Here is a 16708-nt window from a genome sequence, read left to right on the forward strand (position 1 = left end):
CCCCCCCCCCCCCCCCGAGCAATAAAGTGCTCAAACCTAGTATGAAGTATATGGATCATGTTGGAATCAATAGATGAGTTGATATTAAATAAGAAAGTCACCAAAAAATTGATCGGAACATGCTCATATGCCGGAGTATTAGATTTGATGGCTAAAAGTGGTCATAATCTAAGAAATAATATTATATGGGTATGGTCAGAATGATGTCACGACCCAACTAGTAAATAGAAATTATATAGGATAATTCGAATTGATGGAACGACTCCATTGAAAAAAAGAAATAATATGAGTAGGGTTGGAATGATGGCATAATCCTATGCAAATCAGATTTGAAGAGTCACCGGAAAGACGAATGGGACTATACAAATCAAATCTAAGTCACTTGAAAGAAACATGATGTTATGCAACTCAGATATGAGAAAATAGATCAGAAAAATCCACGGTACTACACAAATTAAATATGAAAAGTAATTCGGGAGATACACGGTGCTACACAAATCAGATATGCAAAAAAAAGGGTAGTCACCGAAAAGATGGCACGGCGCTACACAAATTATATATGAAAAAGTAGTCACTGGAATGATGACACAGTGCTACACAAATTAAATATGAAAAAAGTAGTCACCGAAATGATTGCACGGTGCTATAAAAATTAAATATGAAAAAGTAGTCACCTGAATGATGGCACGGTGCTACACTAATTAGATATAAGAAAGTAGTTACCGCAAAGATACATGGTGATCCAACTTTTGCTAACATAATCATTAGCCAGATGGACGACATATATAGATGATAATAGCTGCCCACCGGCAGCGGAAGCTCTTTGATTGTTTACCAAGATTTTAGAGGCTCTGATACCATGTGAGAAATATAAGGGAAGAATATTATTGAATTGTTGTTGTGTCTACATTATTACATTGAGACCCTATGTTTATAGACGCTAGAATACAATACTTTACCAATTAGGATACTATTTAGTATTCCTATTCCTATTCTAATAGTCCTACGTGAAAAAGAATTGTAATAAATGCAAAACCAAAAAGCTTCACAATAAGAAGGGTAAACCATTTATCATATCTGGGAAGTAATAATTGTACCATAATAATGAACAATTAAATGAAAGGAAGCATTTATCATGGTGTCAACTTATGGAAAAGGTTCCCGAGACTATCCATAAATATGTTCATATACTCACTTGTATAAACATCCGCTCAGCATCACCAACATTTCCGTTCTCTTTCAAAATGATACCCTGCACAAATCGAGATGAAGAAATCTATAAACCTACAATAGAAACATCAAAATTCAAAATGTCATGATTTTCTTCCTATTCTACAAGATATTATACTATCATGATTTTCTTCCTATTCTACAAGATATTATAGTATTTATTAACTAATATATTCATTTACACTACTTTGATATATTATGAGAAACAACAATTTATTCCTTTCACAAGGTAGGGGTAAGACTACATACACACTACCCTTCCACAGATCCCACTTGTGGGATTACACTAGGTGTGTATTTATTGTTTTTGCCACACTTCACACTATTCTTTGAATCTTATCTCTACTATCTCTTCTAGGGGTGTCAAATGGGCGGATTGGGTTGAAATTAGATATATTACAATGGGTTGAAAAAAAATTGGGTTGGGTTATGACCCGCACAAGTTTACTTTGGGCTCAAATGGGCTAAAAATCGGGTTGGATCATAAGCCGCCAAGTTTGATCCGCTTAATGTCTATAATTTTAACATGTTGTTATTTAACTTTTATAACCACAATTTGAGTTTCAACTCAAGAAAAAAGAATCACAAATGGACGAATAAATCCTAGAATATATAAAAATAGATATTAATCATACCTTGAATATAGAAACATACATTACATCAATGAAAATAAAGAGTCTTAAAACGAGTTGGTATTGGATATTAAATTGAGCTCAATTGAGGATTCTTTTAAAATGGGTCAAGGCTTGAATGGATTGAACCTAATTTAAACTATTTTGAGCCCTAACACCCATAAAATTCTGAGCAGGTTGGGCAATTTACTTATATTTGGGCTCATTTTGACACCCTAATCTCCACATTAAAACTAAGGTTTGCAAGATTAGGAATTCTCATATTTCTTTTGTAGTTAAACTTAAAAAACTACACAATATTACTAATAAGATTAATAATTGCACTAAACACAATTTTTGGATTGTCCAAAATGGTTTCCAAAATTTAATAGACCATCCATCTAATGCGCAAACTTTAAGCGGATAAAAATACAAATAACTGTTGCAGGTAAAATATGGACCAAATTGAAAGAACCTTCGCTAAGTAACCCCTAAAGTCGTCAGGATAGGTAGAAATGAGTTGATTATATACAGACACGGCATCACTGATATGGCCCCATTCTGAGTATGCTTTTCCCAGAAGCAGGTCAACCTGAAAAGGGAGTAGAAAAGGAATAAAAGGTAACCGTGCAATGAGTGTATTCATTCAAGCAAGAGAGTGCAACAATCCTTGCCTTTGATAATGGTTCCTCAAATGAGTGAAAGATACATTGCACAATTTCCCTCAAAAGCAGGTAAACACTAAGGAAAATAGATGTTTTATTTGTTTTTCTTAACCAATTTAACTATAAAAACTAGTATTTGTTAAAACGGAGAACACAATTTTGCATTAGGAGACTAGTTTCATGCTTGTTGAGTAATAACATTGAGATTCTCAATAGCTTGCTAATGATTGCTAGGATTTGTGAAGTTATGGATTTAGACAGCCTCTTTGGCTTCCAGAAGAAGATGCCATGCATTTGACGAGAAATAAAAAGGAACATTGAATATTCGAGTGGCTGAAACTGAACTGTACAAAAGAAAAGTTCCAAATTGTCAATTTATTAATCAACCTCATTTTCTTGAGTAAGATTTCAAAATTACATCTAACATTTACAGAACGATACAACATAAGAGAGCGAGATTGGAAACTTTATTTCATACTTCTACAAGGGTTTTAGATAAAGTTACCATCTACCTCTGTTTGTGCTATGCATAGAAGAAAAAAGAGACAACTTAGAATATCATGTGCCAAGAAGTTAATTCTGATTGAGAGCACACTGCAATATTCACTCATATCAACCAACAATACCTAAAACATTTCAACAACTTTACAGTTGAACAAAGTGAAGGAACTGTAGGAATTGTCAACAGCTTTGCACATGATATTTTGGTAGGTCTAGTCATCTAAAGCTAAGAACTTCTTCTCCATCGTTAACTATAGTTTTACTCTTGCTTTTAATCTTTGCTGTTTCTTTCATTCTCTTACATTTGCTCCTTTGTTCAGATCCATGCGTTTATCCTTTTATTAATGCAGGAAGTTTTACAGGCTACCAGATGAGTTAGTGGAAACGTGATACAGCCTAACAATTATTTCCTACAGGTGTTCAGTGTAGAAGTGTCAACTCATCTAAGTTACCAAGCGAAGTTATATTTTGAAATAAAATTTTACATGTTTAAATTAGTTAAAAATTACTACTAGTTATAGTTTAAAGTTACAAATATTTAAGAACTGTTTGAAAAATTATTTACTCTCCAAATAATAATTGTACCAAACAAATCAAAACCGAGGGAGTATCACAATTGACATGCTAAACTTACTTGAATTGGGTCTACCTCTGACTTTGATTTCGCTGCACTGTTCTTGGTTCCATCACTGCTACCACTAGTTTTTTCTTCTTTCAGACTTTTGCGTGATGCCAAAAGCATTTGAACAGCCTAAAAAAGTAAGATACCCATATCAAGTCCACGTATTGAAATGCCACAAAAAGGAAATCAATTTTAATTATGTTTTTATAGCAACAAAGATGATAGATGACCATTTTCTTATCATGCTTGCAGAAGGTTTCTTTGCAATCTTAGACACAACTGAATGGTAGAGAAACTCAATACAAGAAGATAATCTGGAATGATGGTGTTATCACCTTTTATGTCAACAAGTTATCTGAATATGAACCAATGCAAGAGATACCAACATTGCAGATATATCAACCCTGTTTGAACTTTGCTGGAATGACTGAATGCTTGCAAGGTTCTAAACATTTCATTCAGGGTGGGTGATGGGGGTGAGCTTTTGAGGACAGGTGGTGTGGATACAAGACTTTGAGACTCACATGTCTACATATCTATAAAATTTCATGATGGCAATCCAACGTTTGTGGAGACCACAAGGAGAACTGTAGCGGATTTGAGGTTTAGGAGTGGTGAAAGAATTTCAGTATTTGCTTTGCAATCAACAGATTTCACATGATAGTCATGATGCATGGAGATGGGAGGATAAGGAATACTTTTCTGTTAAGTTCTATTATGAAAAGCTTTTAGTTAAGGAGGAGCCAGCCTTTCCAGACATTTCGTTATGGATCCCTAGCGTACCGACTACCAAGAGAAGCCTATTTTTTCACTTGGTTAGCTTTGAAAGAGGTGATTTTGATAGCAGAGAATTTGAGAAAGATTACCCATGTTAGTTGGTGCTCGTGTAAAGACTCAGTGAAAGATGTGAATCACCTCCTATTACGGACATCTTATTTGTGGTGGTAATTATTAACGTCGTTTGGTCTTGAGTGGGTGATGTTGAGCACTGTGAAAAAAACTATGTTTAGTTGCGCTTTCAGAAGACCAAGAAGAAGATGAAGGGAATGGGATGTTCCACCTCTACTATTAATGTGGATTATTTGGAAGATAGGAACATGAGAGCTTTTGATGGAATAGAAAGATCTTGTTCACTTGAGGAGTAGCCTCTTTTCTCTTATTTACTTCCAGTGCACCCATAAGGTTCCTTTATGTATAGAATATTGGATGTGTTTCGTAGAAAACAATGTCTTTTGTAAGGTTGACTACTTTTTGGTGTACCACTTGTATACGGCTAAGTTGCTCAGACTTGAGCGCCCAACGTAGATCTATTTAATTATTTAATTTGTCCCAATTTATGTGACACTATTTTTCTATGCACGGAATCTAAGAAAGAAATGAATACTTTTGAAACTTGTGGTTTAAAACAATTCTTAGACGTTTGTGTGATTTATTAGTTATCTCATTAAGGGTAAAATAATAATAGTTTCATCGTTATATAGTTTCTAAATATAGAAAGGCGACATTCTCTTTGGGACATACTAAAAAGAAAAGTGCGCCACATAAATTGGGAGAGCGGGAGTATTAAGTTACAACAGCGTTGAGTAACATCCAACATCTTTACCGTTCTCAATGAATCTATTCCACATCCGATTTTACTCTATGTTAAAAAAATTCAGTGAATGTTATTCTGATATAAGTCACCTTATTCTTTGTCAATGAATGTTAGCTAGTAAAGTGAAATCCCTAGTCGACATACACAAATCAATAGGATAACTGAGTAGGCTTAGCACTGAAAATACTATTTAAAGCAACCTACTCTAACAACTAAAGAACAGTTTATATAATCAGATTAAAAAGTGAGCAACTGGCATTGTGAAACCAATAGATTTTACTTAGCTTTAAACATCAAACTAATTACAAATTGAGAGAAATGGGGTGGGGGGAGAGTTGAATTCTCAAGATTGGAACTTCAAAATGCAATAACATGTTCCACATATTCCCAATAAGCTCCAAATATAGTACTCCATATTAAGTATCATTCTTTCGCCCTTTCACGCATTATAAGTTGCAGAAATTTGGTCAGTTTTAAGAGATCACACCAATCCTCTTAACTGATTTCAGGTGCCTAATGTTAAATGGATCCAATACAGATAAATATAATTTGTTGTATATTTTGAAGGATCCATGAGAAGCACCAAATATATATGTCATATCCAATTTCAACAAGGTGCAGCAAGAGAAATGAAGGGTCCGGTGCAACGGACCAGTGCTAAAAAAGGTGCATCAAGACAAATAAAGAGTCCATGAAAGAGAGCAGGTGCCAGAGGAGAAAAACATTTAGATCATACCCTTGGCGAAAGGCTAAAGTACCTAAAGCAGTTCACATATTCAATTTCACATAAATCTTGAAAACAAATGAACCATACACATTTTGACAGTGTTTACTCAATCTCAGAGCATAATATTCACTTCTCTACTTACGAACTGTGGTTACGATGGTAAATATAGATACTCTTTTCTACTTCAGTTCCACCAAAGACGACATCTTCATATTTTTATCAGAGCTCACAAATTATTAAGCTGTCAAAAAAGTGATTAACTGGAACAAAGAAACTGAGAATCATTTCCTGTCTAGAAGTGCAGGCAATGGAGCAATGTGTTTGACCGACCAACCTCATCTGGCTTCCTCGCGGCAATTAGTGCATTTGTAAGGCCACGTTGAACTTCAAAATCAATAGTTCCGGATACCTGTAAGATCATCCTAACAGGTTATTCGAGTTTGGCTAAGTGCTGAGAAAACTTTTCTATGAACAAGAGGTGAAGAATCTCTAATAAACATTTTATTTGTGGGATTTGGTATGGTCTACTAACATGACAAACCTGATGAATATAAATCAGTTAACTTTTAGGCTAGGTAGATGTTTAGATAGAATAAATAAAATAAGGAGACTTCTTTCGAAAACCTTACAACCAACGAACATTTCAAAAGGTTCAAGTCTAGAGAGGTACTACAGGTAGGCACCATAAACAATGATAACTGATTAAAGTAACAAGGTATACCAGAATAGACATATTATCCAGCTAATAAGCTACTGACCATGGCAGACATTCTAAAAGCAGCAGCACTCCCTTCATAATCCATCAGTCCATATTTGACTTCTCCAAGCAAACGGTAAACATCTGGGTCACTTGGTTTTTTCTGCATTCGCGAACAGGTGATTTCGTTTTATTCATATGGACATAGAACAATCTCTTGATAAGCAAAAAATAAGTCAGCTGAAGAAAACCTTAATCAATTCTTCAAGAAGGGAAGAGGCTCGATTGTACTCCCCCAGTTCTGATAAGGTCACAGCAGCTCCCTGAAAACCATTAAAAAAAACTTACACAGTTGCAGAGTGAAAATTAAAAAGAGGTGGTTTTGGATTGGATGACATCAAAAAAAGAAATTGCATACAATAATTCTAACATAAAATATAAAGGAAAATCCTTACAAGACACAGGGCACTATGAGCCCGTTTAGACTAGCTGATTATAAATAGCTGCTAAGCATTTTCAAATGTTGATCATGATTTAATAATGGGCAGTCGTGTTTGATAGAAGTACTAAAATTGCTAATAAGTGGTAAAGAAGTGTTGATAAGCTGTTCTTTTTTTAGAAATACTAAAATACCTTTAAACGTTTTACAAGAAGCTATAAATTTCACAGTATCGTTGTAAAAAAAAGGAGGCACAAGTGAAGAAGTTAAATGTTCTGTTTTGGTAAAGAGTGTACACATTCTCACCCCTACCTTAGGAAGTTAGAGAAATTGTTTCTGGTATGCCCTTGTCTCAAGTAAAACATATCAAAAGACAAGTATGGAAAAGAAATGCAACAGTAAAAAAAGTTAAAAACCATGCTAAAAATAAAGGAGAAGGAACAATAGCAACAACAGGTAATACAGTAGCTGAATCAAAGGAAACAGAAGGAGCTGAGACCCAATCCACTTGATTGTTGTTGGAATAAAGGGAAAGAGAAGGAGCTGAGACATTAAGCCCAGGTTTTTCTGGAATAAGCCTTGTAGAAATTTGATTCCTCCTTTCACTTGACTATCCACCCAACTGTCATCATTTTTGTCAAGGTTGACTGGGACAAGATTACGGGGTTTTTGAGGACAAGGGGACCACAGGTTTCCATGATAGGCAAGGAAAAAGATGGTTAGGGCCAGTATAGTAGTTGCACACCAGAAAAAAGTTGCCATAACTTTAGTGTTATCGAACTGGGAAATTGCTTGATCAATTCAAGTTGAATGCCTCATAAGAGAATGTTAGAATAAGAACATGAATAGTATATAGTATCAGTGTTATCAAAGGCGAAAAGCACAAAAAAGCTCTAAGGTCCGTCGAAGTGCAAATAAAGTGTTATTAATGAAAAAAGGCGTAAAGGGAGGAATATATATATATATATATATATATATATATATATATATATATAAGACTGAAATCTTTCTCTTTCCTCCCAGGCACGAATCCCAATGTAATTTTAAAATCAACTCCCAACCTTTAACCCCACCGCTAATCCTTTTGATCACCGGAATCCTCCCTCCCTCTTCCTTTTCTGACAATCTCCTTCCACCAAAGCCTCTAAAACACACCCGCGACTCAAGCCCAAAAAGACTCATCACCAGAAAGTCTCCCACGCGCCTGCACGCGCCACCACTTCTGCTCAGATCTCGACGTCACTCGCGACACGCGCCGGCGCGTGAGTCGACAAAAATCAGAATTTTTTCTTTTTCTTGGTTTGATCCAGGCCACAAGGGCTTTCACCTCCCACTCTGCTTTAGTTTAAAGCACTTAATTTTCTTTTCTTCGAATTTCTGGACAGAGATGGATAACAGAATCTTTTTCAAATTATGGGTTAAGTCTTACGACTTAACTGATACTAAGCTAGCTTCAGATTCTAGGTTTGAATGGGTGGAGAGTGTTGGACGGTATGTGAGAAGAATGGAGTTGAGTAGAGTAGCTCTACAGTGGCTATGCAGAAATTTTAACGAAGCTTCAGAATTCAAAGGAAAATCCTTCAAAACTTGGAGATGCAGAGATTTAACTACTCCTATTTATTGCTCTTTGAAGTACAAATGCATGGTGCTACACAAATCAGATATGAAAATGCATGGTGCTACACAAATCAGATCTTTGAAGTACAAATGCATGGTGCAAAATCAGATATGAGAAAATAGTCACTAGGAAAATGCATGGTGCTACACAAATCAGATATGAAGAAGTAGTCACCGAAAAGATGCATAGTAGTCATAGTGCTTCATTCTGATGACTACTTTCTCAAATATGATTTTGCATAGCACCGTGCATCTACCCTATGGTTACTTTATCATATACGATTTGGGTAGCACTATGCATCTTTTCGGTGACTACTTTTTCATATCTGATTTGTGTAGCACCATGCATTTTCCTGGTGACTATTTTCTTATATCTGATTTGCGTGGCACCGTACATCTTCCAGTGACTATTCTCTCAAATCTGATTTTGTGTGGCACCTCCGGTGACTGCCTTTTTATATTTGATTTGTGTAGCACCGTGCATCTTTCTGGTGACTACTTTCTCATATCTGATTTGTGTAGCACCATGCATCTTTTCGAACTACTTTTTTATATCTAAGTTGTGTAGCACCGTGCGTCTTTTTAGTGACACATCTGATCTGCATAATTTCGTGTGTCTTCCGGTGACTCCTCAAATATTACTTACATAGTCTCACTTTTCGCCAGTGTTGTGCAAAAATCAACACCACCAAAACGTACAGTATCTCCTTGCGTTTAAACCACAACTGACACTACAACGGATAAAACTCCCACGTGCCTCCATGCGCCACCAAAGATATCAGCACCTTTGACTAGATCGTACCACGTATTGATGCGTGAGCCTCTTCCAACCAATTATTTGGCAACTTTCTTGTTCAATATTAACTCGTCTCTTGATTCCGAGACAATCCATATGTTTTATACCAGATTTTAAGCACTTTCCAACAACAAATACACTGTTTCCAACAAATCTAAGTTTTCCAATATTATTCTCCATTTCAAATGCACTTTTGCCAAAAGGGTATACTCCGATTCTATCTGTGGTTGTCATTTCCATTTGTCTTTTAATTAGTTAGACATTAATAATGTTTTTTTCCATAGTGATCTCGAGGAAGAAGTCTATATGGAGCAACCACCTGATTTTGTGCTTGCGAGAAGTCTAGTAGCCTTGTATGTCGGTTGCGCAGGTCACTCTATGATCTGAAATAGTCTTCTCAAGCTTGGTTTGGAAAGTTCAACACAATAATTCAGGAGCTTGGCATAACTTGTAATGGAGCTGATCATTTTGTGTTTTATCAAATATTCTGCATCAAATCCAGTATTTCATGAGAGAACTAAGCAAATTGGGATACTATTATAAAATTAGTGAAGTTGAAGGATCAACTTGCAAATATCTTCATCAAGTCCCTCATCGGTCTCGTATCACTTGTATGCACTCGCTTGAGGGGAAGCGTTTGACAGGAAAAGGATTGTAATATAGAGTCTACAGATAGGGTCGCAATGTAATAATGTAGATACACGATTTAATAATATTTTTCTCCTATACTTCTCACAAAGAAAAAATGGGTTGATGCTTATCAACAAACCTGCCAGAAACAATTAGAGGCAATGAACCACCGTCTAAAGTGAAGGGGACTAACCTAGAGGTTGCAAAGTCTAATAAAAGCTAACGTACTTGCATTTCATATCGCTACTCAATCTTAAAGTAAAGAGAACAATGGTATTAATGGGTGAGGTATGTTTAACTTGCAAAAATTTTTTGCCTCCTTATGCGATAAGATTAATTTCTAGACCCCGAGCATAAGTATATACAACTCTTAGGAGGCTAAACTAAAGTAGGTATGCTCTTAGAGAATGGGAAGTTCTGACACTGTAAGCATACAAAATAAACAAAGAAATCTTAAATTACATCATAGATAACAACTCACTTCAAGCGAGATGGGATCCTCTGGTGATGAAGCCAGTGTAGCCTCAAATTGCTGAAGTGTCTTCTGCAAAAGCATCAAATCTGATGAACGACACATTGCTAAACATATTTACGAATTCTTCAATTATACAAAATTGAGTGAATTTATCATATTGCTAAACAATTTTCTATTCTAAGGAGCTTCTATATGTAGAAATTACTAATATTGCACATTTTATATCCTAAATATTCATTTAACTCCATATGAACCTGTTTCATACTTTCATATCAGAGAGAAGTTGGTCATACTGACTAGCAATGATAACTACATATGCAAGCCCATTATAGATAAAGAGATGGTAGGCATTAGCAATAGGTGCTTCTCACCAATCTTTCTTCTTTCTGCAGCAACTTTCAACTGAACTCAAAAGCATGTCTTACCTTCCTTATAGTTGCACACTAGAAAATTATAAATTTCAGTGCGACGGAAAACAATTTACCAGGAGGTTAGCTCTCTCATCTTCAGCAATTCTCTTACCCTTGCTGGCAATCTCCTCAGTGGGACTAACACTGGACCAATGGCCTCATTAAGATACATTCAAAATAAAAAAGGGGGGAAATAAAAAGAAATAAGAACCAAATAAATCATGAGACGTGGAAACCTCTGGATAGAGTAGAAAAGAAAAATAGGACGGAAACGATGAGATCTATTTGATAACAAATAGCCAGCATAATTGGAAGCACCAGAATCTACCTTCCAGAGGGAAGAAAGTCACCAAGTGCAAACAAGAGTCCAAATACAATAACAGCCGCTCCGACTCCTATCTATTAAATTTGGAATATATCTATTAGTATCCGTATGAAGAAATGAATTAAAAGGGATCAATAGGCGGATGTGTCAGCTAGATTATAGTACCACCTTGGTACCCAGTCCGATTGTAGTACTTCTGGACTCAACCGGAGCATCATAGTCAATTGCTCCATATGCTTTCTCTTCCTCTGTTTTTTTCTGCTGAAGCGCCGACCTAACATATTTTAATCGATGAAGAAAGAAAGAGGAAAAAAGGATAATGTCATCAACACATTGCCCACATAGCCCACAAAGATGGATCAAGAAGTCCAAGAAGTAAGAAACTAGACATCAAAAGTTGACACAACATAGATTTAACATGCCTACATTGTCGAAGCAGAGCTTACTTTATCCAAGAACTAAAAACATCCCAAAACAGTCTAGATTATAAACTCAGAAGTTGAAATTGCACAAATTTTGCCTTTGCAACCAGAAGTTTGATAATTGATCAAGCACTTGTCACTAGTTGAAATTGCACAAATTTTGCCTTTGCAACCAGAAGTTCAATAATTGATCACAGCACTTGTCACCAGTGATTATTCATTCAATCCCTTGTTTGGAATGCAAAACGTTGGTGACACATCTAGTAAGCATGATCAAGTAGTTCCAAGATTATTTTCATACTAGGTCATTGAAAAGTGATGGCCACTACCAGCTGATGGATTGACCAGGACAGCTGACAGAATTTCTCCTAATCTATGTATAAATGTATTACTTCCTCCTTTTTATTCAAATGGTTGGGGAGAGAAGTCTCTATTTAAATCACATTGACATGACCCTAGATGACAAGATATGGAAGTCGAGGATTAGGGTAGGGTAGTAGGTAGCAGAGTGTTAAAGTACTTTTACGTGGGAGAGGCAGGGGTGTCGTCTCATCCTTCTCCTCAATTACTAATCTTATCTAGTATTGCATAGTATCTTATTCTTTGTTTTACCCACTACTTTTTCCTTCATTTGCTTTGTTTATCTTGCTATTTTTGGGATCGTTAATTCCTTTCTATTATGTTTTGATTACACTTCTTTTGAGCCGATGGTCTATACGAAACATCTCTCTACCCCACACAAGTAGGGGTAAGGTCTGCGTACATCAAATCATCCCCAGACCCTCACAAGGTACGCTGATAAGTAGTTATTGTTGTGACTATCCACATACAAGATGATATGATGAAGCATAGATACGAAGGCTACTTGCATATATGTGAAGTCTAATGAGTACACCACATAAAATGATGAAAAATAATCTCTTTCATCTGCTTTTGTGAGTCATCAAATTTTGGACTCCAATACAATATGAACAGATAATTGGCTCAAAAGGAAAATTTACAATGACAAGTTAGTGCAATAATACAACAAAAATTAATTTTATAAGACAGCTACTGCAGGTAAGCATAAATGTAAAACCAGCAGGAAAGAAACCATTCTAAATACTAGTAGCACCTTTTTACTACTTCCAACCGTTCCTCAAACTGAAGATCTGACCCCACACTTTTTGACTTTCTGACATCATTCGTAGAGTTCAAACGAGGTGCCTCTGCACAATAATGAGCCTTAGATTGTATATTCTACAACACCTATAACTCAGACCTCACCTTAAACAAGATATAACAGGGGAAAACCCTTTAAGAGACCACTTAGTATGAAACCAGAATTATGTGTTCACACATTTTGAATTAGAAATAAGCTTCCAAAGCATAAGTATTTTAGCCAGAAGAATCAACTTTACAATCCAGAAGAATGTGTGGTGTCAAATAGTTTTGACAAGTGAGGACAAGGCAAGGAATCAAAAGATAAATTCGGAAGGGAAAGCCAGAAAATAGAAACAAACTCAGATCATACAACACTATGAAACCGCTACGCATCAGAGCTCTTGTACACATAAAACATCAAATTGTGACGTTGATAACATAACTAGCAAGAAACACATCAGAATACTTTCCAAACAGTAATCTATCAACACATTCAGGGGTTCAAAGAGTATTTCCAGAAGATTCAACCAAGTGTTGGAAACACTTCAAGCAACCATGTACTCGAGCAATATATCACACCTTAAACCATAATGATTGTTTTTCTTTGTATTGTTAGTTTCATGAACAAAAAAATTACCCATGGTTCAAAAACAATTTACCAGAACATCGGAGCCACAAATGACCTACTTTAACTAGCATGGAGATGACATGAAAAAAATCAAAGATACTACTTTTTTCTAGAAAGGAAATTCATTAATAGGAGAATCCTTTAGGCCACAAGACTACAAATATTTTTCACAAAGGCTATAGGGGGTCGACCCTTGACTACCTTCCTCCCGAGAGCATACGGCTCTACGACTTGTCTCCCAACATTTTGTGTCTCTTTTCTAAGAACATGTTTGGTCTTCTCCAAAGTCCTATCAGGGATAGAGTGTTACATCGATATTCCATCAGATCATCAACTATGTGAAAAATGTTTCTCACGATGTGATTCAAACTCCATGTATCATTTATAGAATAGATCGAGAAAGTAAAATGATAAATCTAAGGTATACATCCTCCGTCTCAATACATACCTAGTTCTATTCTTATTTTTTCAAATAGAGTTTTGGCATGCCTTATTTTAGGTTAAAAAGTTCCCAATGTATAATATCTGTTTAATGCTAAATATTTTCGATGCATCATAATTTATACATCTAATCAAACAAACTTTTCTATTTTCTTTTAAATTATTAATCGGTAAACCACAAGTACAAACAAAATGATACCGAACTACACACTACACAAATGCAAGGTAGGGTGGTTTACTAACGATTAAGGAGGTCGTCTGACTGTCGGGTAGATGAATTCCTGCAAGAGTAAACAACAGCTTTAGAATAACTACAATAAACTCAGCGCTATTTACATCAACATGCAATTCTAGACAACATAGGTACAAGTTTAGAGAATAATACACACAATTTCTAAAGCAGTAGGAGATGAGAGAAGTGCATTCTAATTAAATTAATATCTCCCACTTCAAATGACCGTTCTATATCGCCTCTTAAGTTAAGTCTTCATGTACATACTGTTGTATATTTGAATAATCCACCTTATAAGTCTCAACATATCCTTCCTTTTGTCACAAGTTTTGCCTTAAATTTTGTCAAAGAGCCTTCATGATTGTCTTTGACTAAGAAAACTTACTTGCATCCACTATTTTCTTTCTTTTGGTAAATCCACCAAATTTCAAGTTTTGTTTTCATCTTAAGCATGTATCTGCTCAAGTATTGCATCTTCAAAGGTCTCCTTTGGGTACCAAGAGGCAATTGAAGTAATAAACACAGTATATTAGCAATGGAGTATGTGGATTTACACAAATTGTAATTTTACAAGTGTAATAGGAAGGTCAAGGTTTTCTACAAGATTTCTTAGGATGAAGAAGTTGGTACGAGTCATGGAGAAATTCTTCTTCCGAAAACAAGAGAAGACACATATTGGACGAGGAAGAGAATTTTGAGAAAAGAAGGAAATATTTGCTGCAAAAGTCAAAATTCTTTCAAAATGCAAGACCAATTGTAATTTTTATTTTAACTAGATAAGAGTAGTTATTGGTGGTTACCAAGTTAAGACAACTTCTAGTATTATTATTTATAAATTGAATTGTAACAAGAAGTTCCACAGAGAAGCATACCTTTGCGGCCGCACTGTGCCCTTGGCCTGCCTTCTGGCGGTTGCAGAATTCTTACCCTGAATTTAAGTAGCAAGAAGAGTATCGAAATTATCCATTACAAAATTAAAAGGGTGAAGCAATACCTTGTTAGTGTTGCCGTCACTCGGACCGAAACCACGACTTGAATTTGAATCAGTAGAGCAGCATATACAATTCAGAACCCCATACTTGGACTTGGTATGGTACTGAAACTGGAACTGATGATTGCTCCGGCTTTTACCACTAGGGAAAGAGAATGTTCGACTATAAATACTGCAAGACTTAGGAGCTAACAACACTTGCGGCTGCTGAACAACAGTAAAGTGAGTCCCTGCAACGGCCATTAGATAAGGTATGCCGTTTCTCTCTAACATATAAATAAATATATCTTGAGAAAATTAAATGATAGTTAATTTTTTTATTTTTTTATTTTTGCACGTTGCAATGCATCCTAAATGTTTCAAGGGAAAAGGACACGTAAATTTTGTCATATAACTTTCTTAATTATTTTTAATAAGAAACTCAAAGAAGTCAAAAAAATAATTTATGTATGAAAAAAAATAAATTAAAAAATATTTTGAACTTCACTAGAAAGATCAAATATACAATTACATGAATTTTTTTAAAAGTAAAAATAAAAAATATAAATTTAAAACTAATTTTTTAACTTTCATTGATGGATACTTGAGTCACTTTTATAACAATAGATATACCGTATATCATATCCTTTTCCGATGTTTTAATGTTTCATCAGTGTTGTTTTTATTGAAATGGCTTTGATCGAACTTGAAATGTTTTGTATCATCTCCTAATTTATCCAGCTTTCATTGCATGTTTGACCTATACAACTAGGATTCAAACTAACAGTGACGAAGATGAGAAAGTTATAATGACTAGATTTATTAATCGTCTCAATAGAGAAAAAATGGATACAAAAGAATTTAAATATGCCAGTAGAGTTGATTGCAAAAAATAAAATTTACTTACAAAAAAATCGCCTAAATACTACAAGACTGAGCTAAAATAAATTTTTTCATCATTTGATCAATAATTTATCAAGATTTGAATTTGTCAACTATAAAGATGAGTTACTTTTTCTTTTCTCTTACGGTCCTTTTCTTATATTTCTACCCTCCTTCCAAATAACAAAGTATTATCAAGGAAAAAATTTGAGTTAATATAATTTTTCACATGATTCCAAAAGCTTTATTCCTATGTATAATAGCCATCCACGTCACAAGATTTGTCTTTTTCGTAATTTAAACATTTAAAATCACTGTTTAAAAGATAGGCCAAACACAATCTATTTTATTTATAATAAATATAAAAAATAAGTATTTTTAGTGGAACATAATTTCTTTCTTTTCTTTAGAATGCTGAAAAGCTATTTATAGAGTTAGTCAAAATGGACTTGACCCGCGAGGTCAGTCCAATCCAACTATTGAATTAAGCGGAGTTATACCTAATTTTTTTGGCTCATTTAGGAACAAAGCTTTTTAGCTCAACCTCACTTGACCAGCTAGCCTCGTAGACTCAAACTGCAAACCTCCAAGGCCAGCCCATGGGCTATGAATATTTTTTTAAAAAATAATATATATATATATATATATATA

At 35.0% G+C, this 16708-nt stretch overlaps 1 protein-coding gene across 2 annotated transcripts in view; it reads right to left on the reverse strand.

The window, feature by feature from the left end:
• The window catches only part of LOC107014356, a 20876-nt gene extending 5400 nt beyond the window's left edge, over positions 1 to 15476 (reverse strand). Inside the window, exons 1-14 of one of the 2 annotated variants that reach the window (XM_015214227.2) lie at positions 15200 to 15476; positions 15078 to 15133; positions 14217 to 14254; positions 12876 to 12969; positions 11508 to 11613; positions 11343 to 11413; positions 11089 to 11158; positions 10611 to 10673; positions 6899 to 6970; positions 6709 to 6810; positions 6285 to 6359; positions 3642 to 3758; positions 2317 to 2433; positions 1196 to 1252 (exon numbers count right to left, since the gene is read on the reverse strand). In XM_015214227.2, coding sequence (XP_015069713.2) covers positions 1196 to 1252; positions 2317 to 2433; positions 3642 to 3758; positions 6285 to 6359; positions 6709 to 6810; positions 6899 to 6970; positions 10611 to 10673; positions 11089 to 11158; positions 11343 to 11413; positions 11508 to 11613; positions 12876 to 12969; positions 14217 to 14254; positions 15078 to 15133; positions 15200 to 15469 — 1308 coding nt within the window. In that variant the 5' untranslated portion in view covers positions 15470 to 15476. The remainder of the gene's footprint in view (positions 1 to 1195; positions 1253 to 2316; positions 2434 to 3641; positions 3759 to 6284; positions 6360 to 6708; positions 6811 to 6898; positions 6971 to 10610; positions 10674 to 11088; positions 11159 to 11342; positions 11414 to 11507; positions 11614 to 12875; positions 12970 to 14216; positions 14255 to 15077; positions 15134 to 15199) is intronic. The other variant, XM_015214228.2, reaches the window with a different exon arrangement.
• Positions 15477 to 16708: the final 1232 nt, after the last annotated feature.

Source organism: Solanum pennellii, chromosome 3 (genome assembly GCF_001406875.1).
Source record: "Solanum pennellii chromosome 3, SPENNV200".
Taxonomy (NCBI): domain Eukaryota; kingdom Viridiplantae; phylum Streptophyta; class Magnoliopsida; order Solanales; family Solanaceae; genus Solanum; species Solanum pennellii.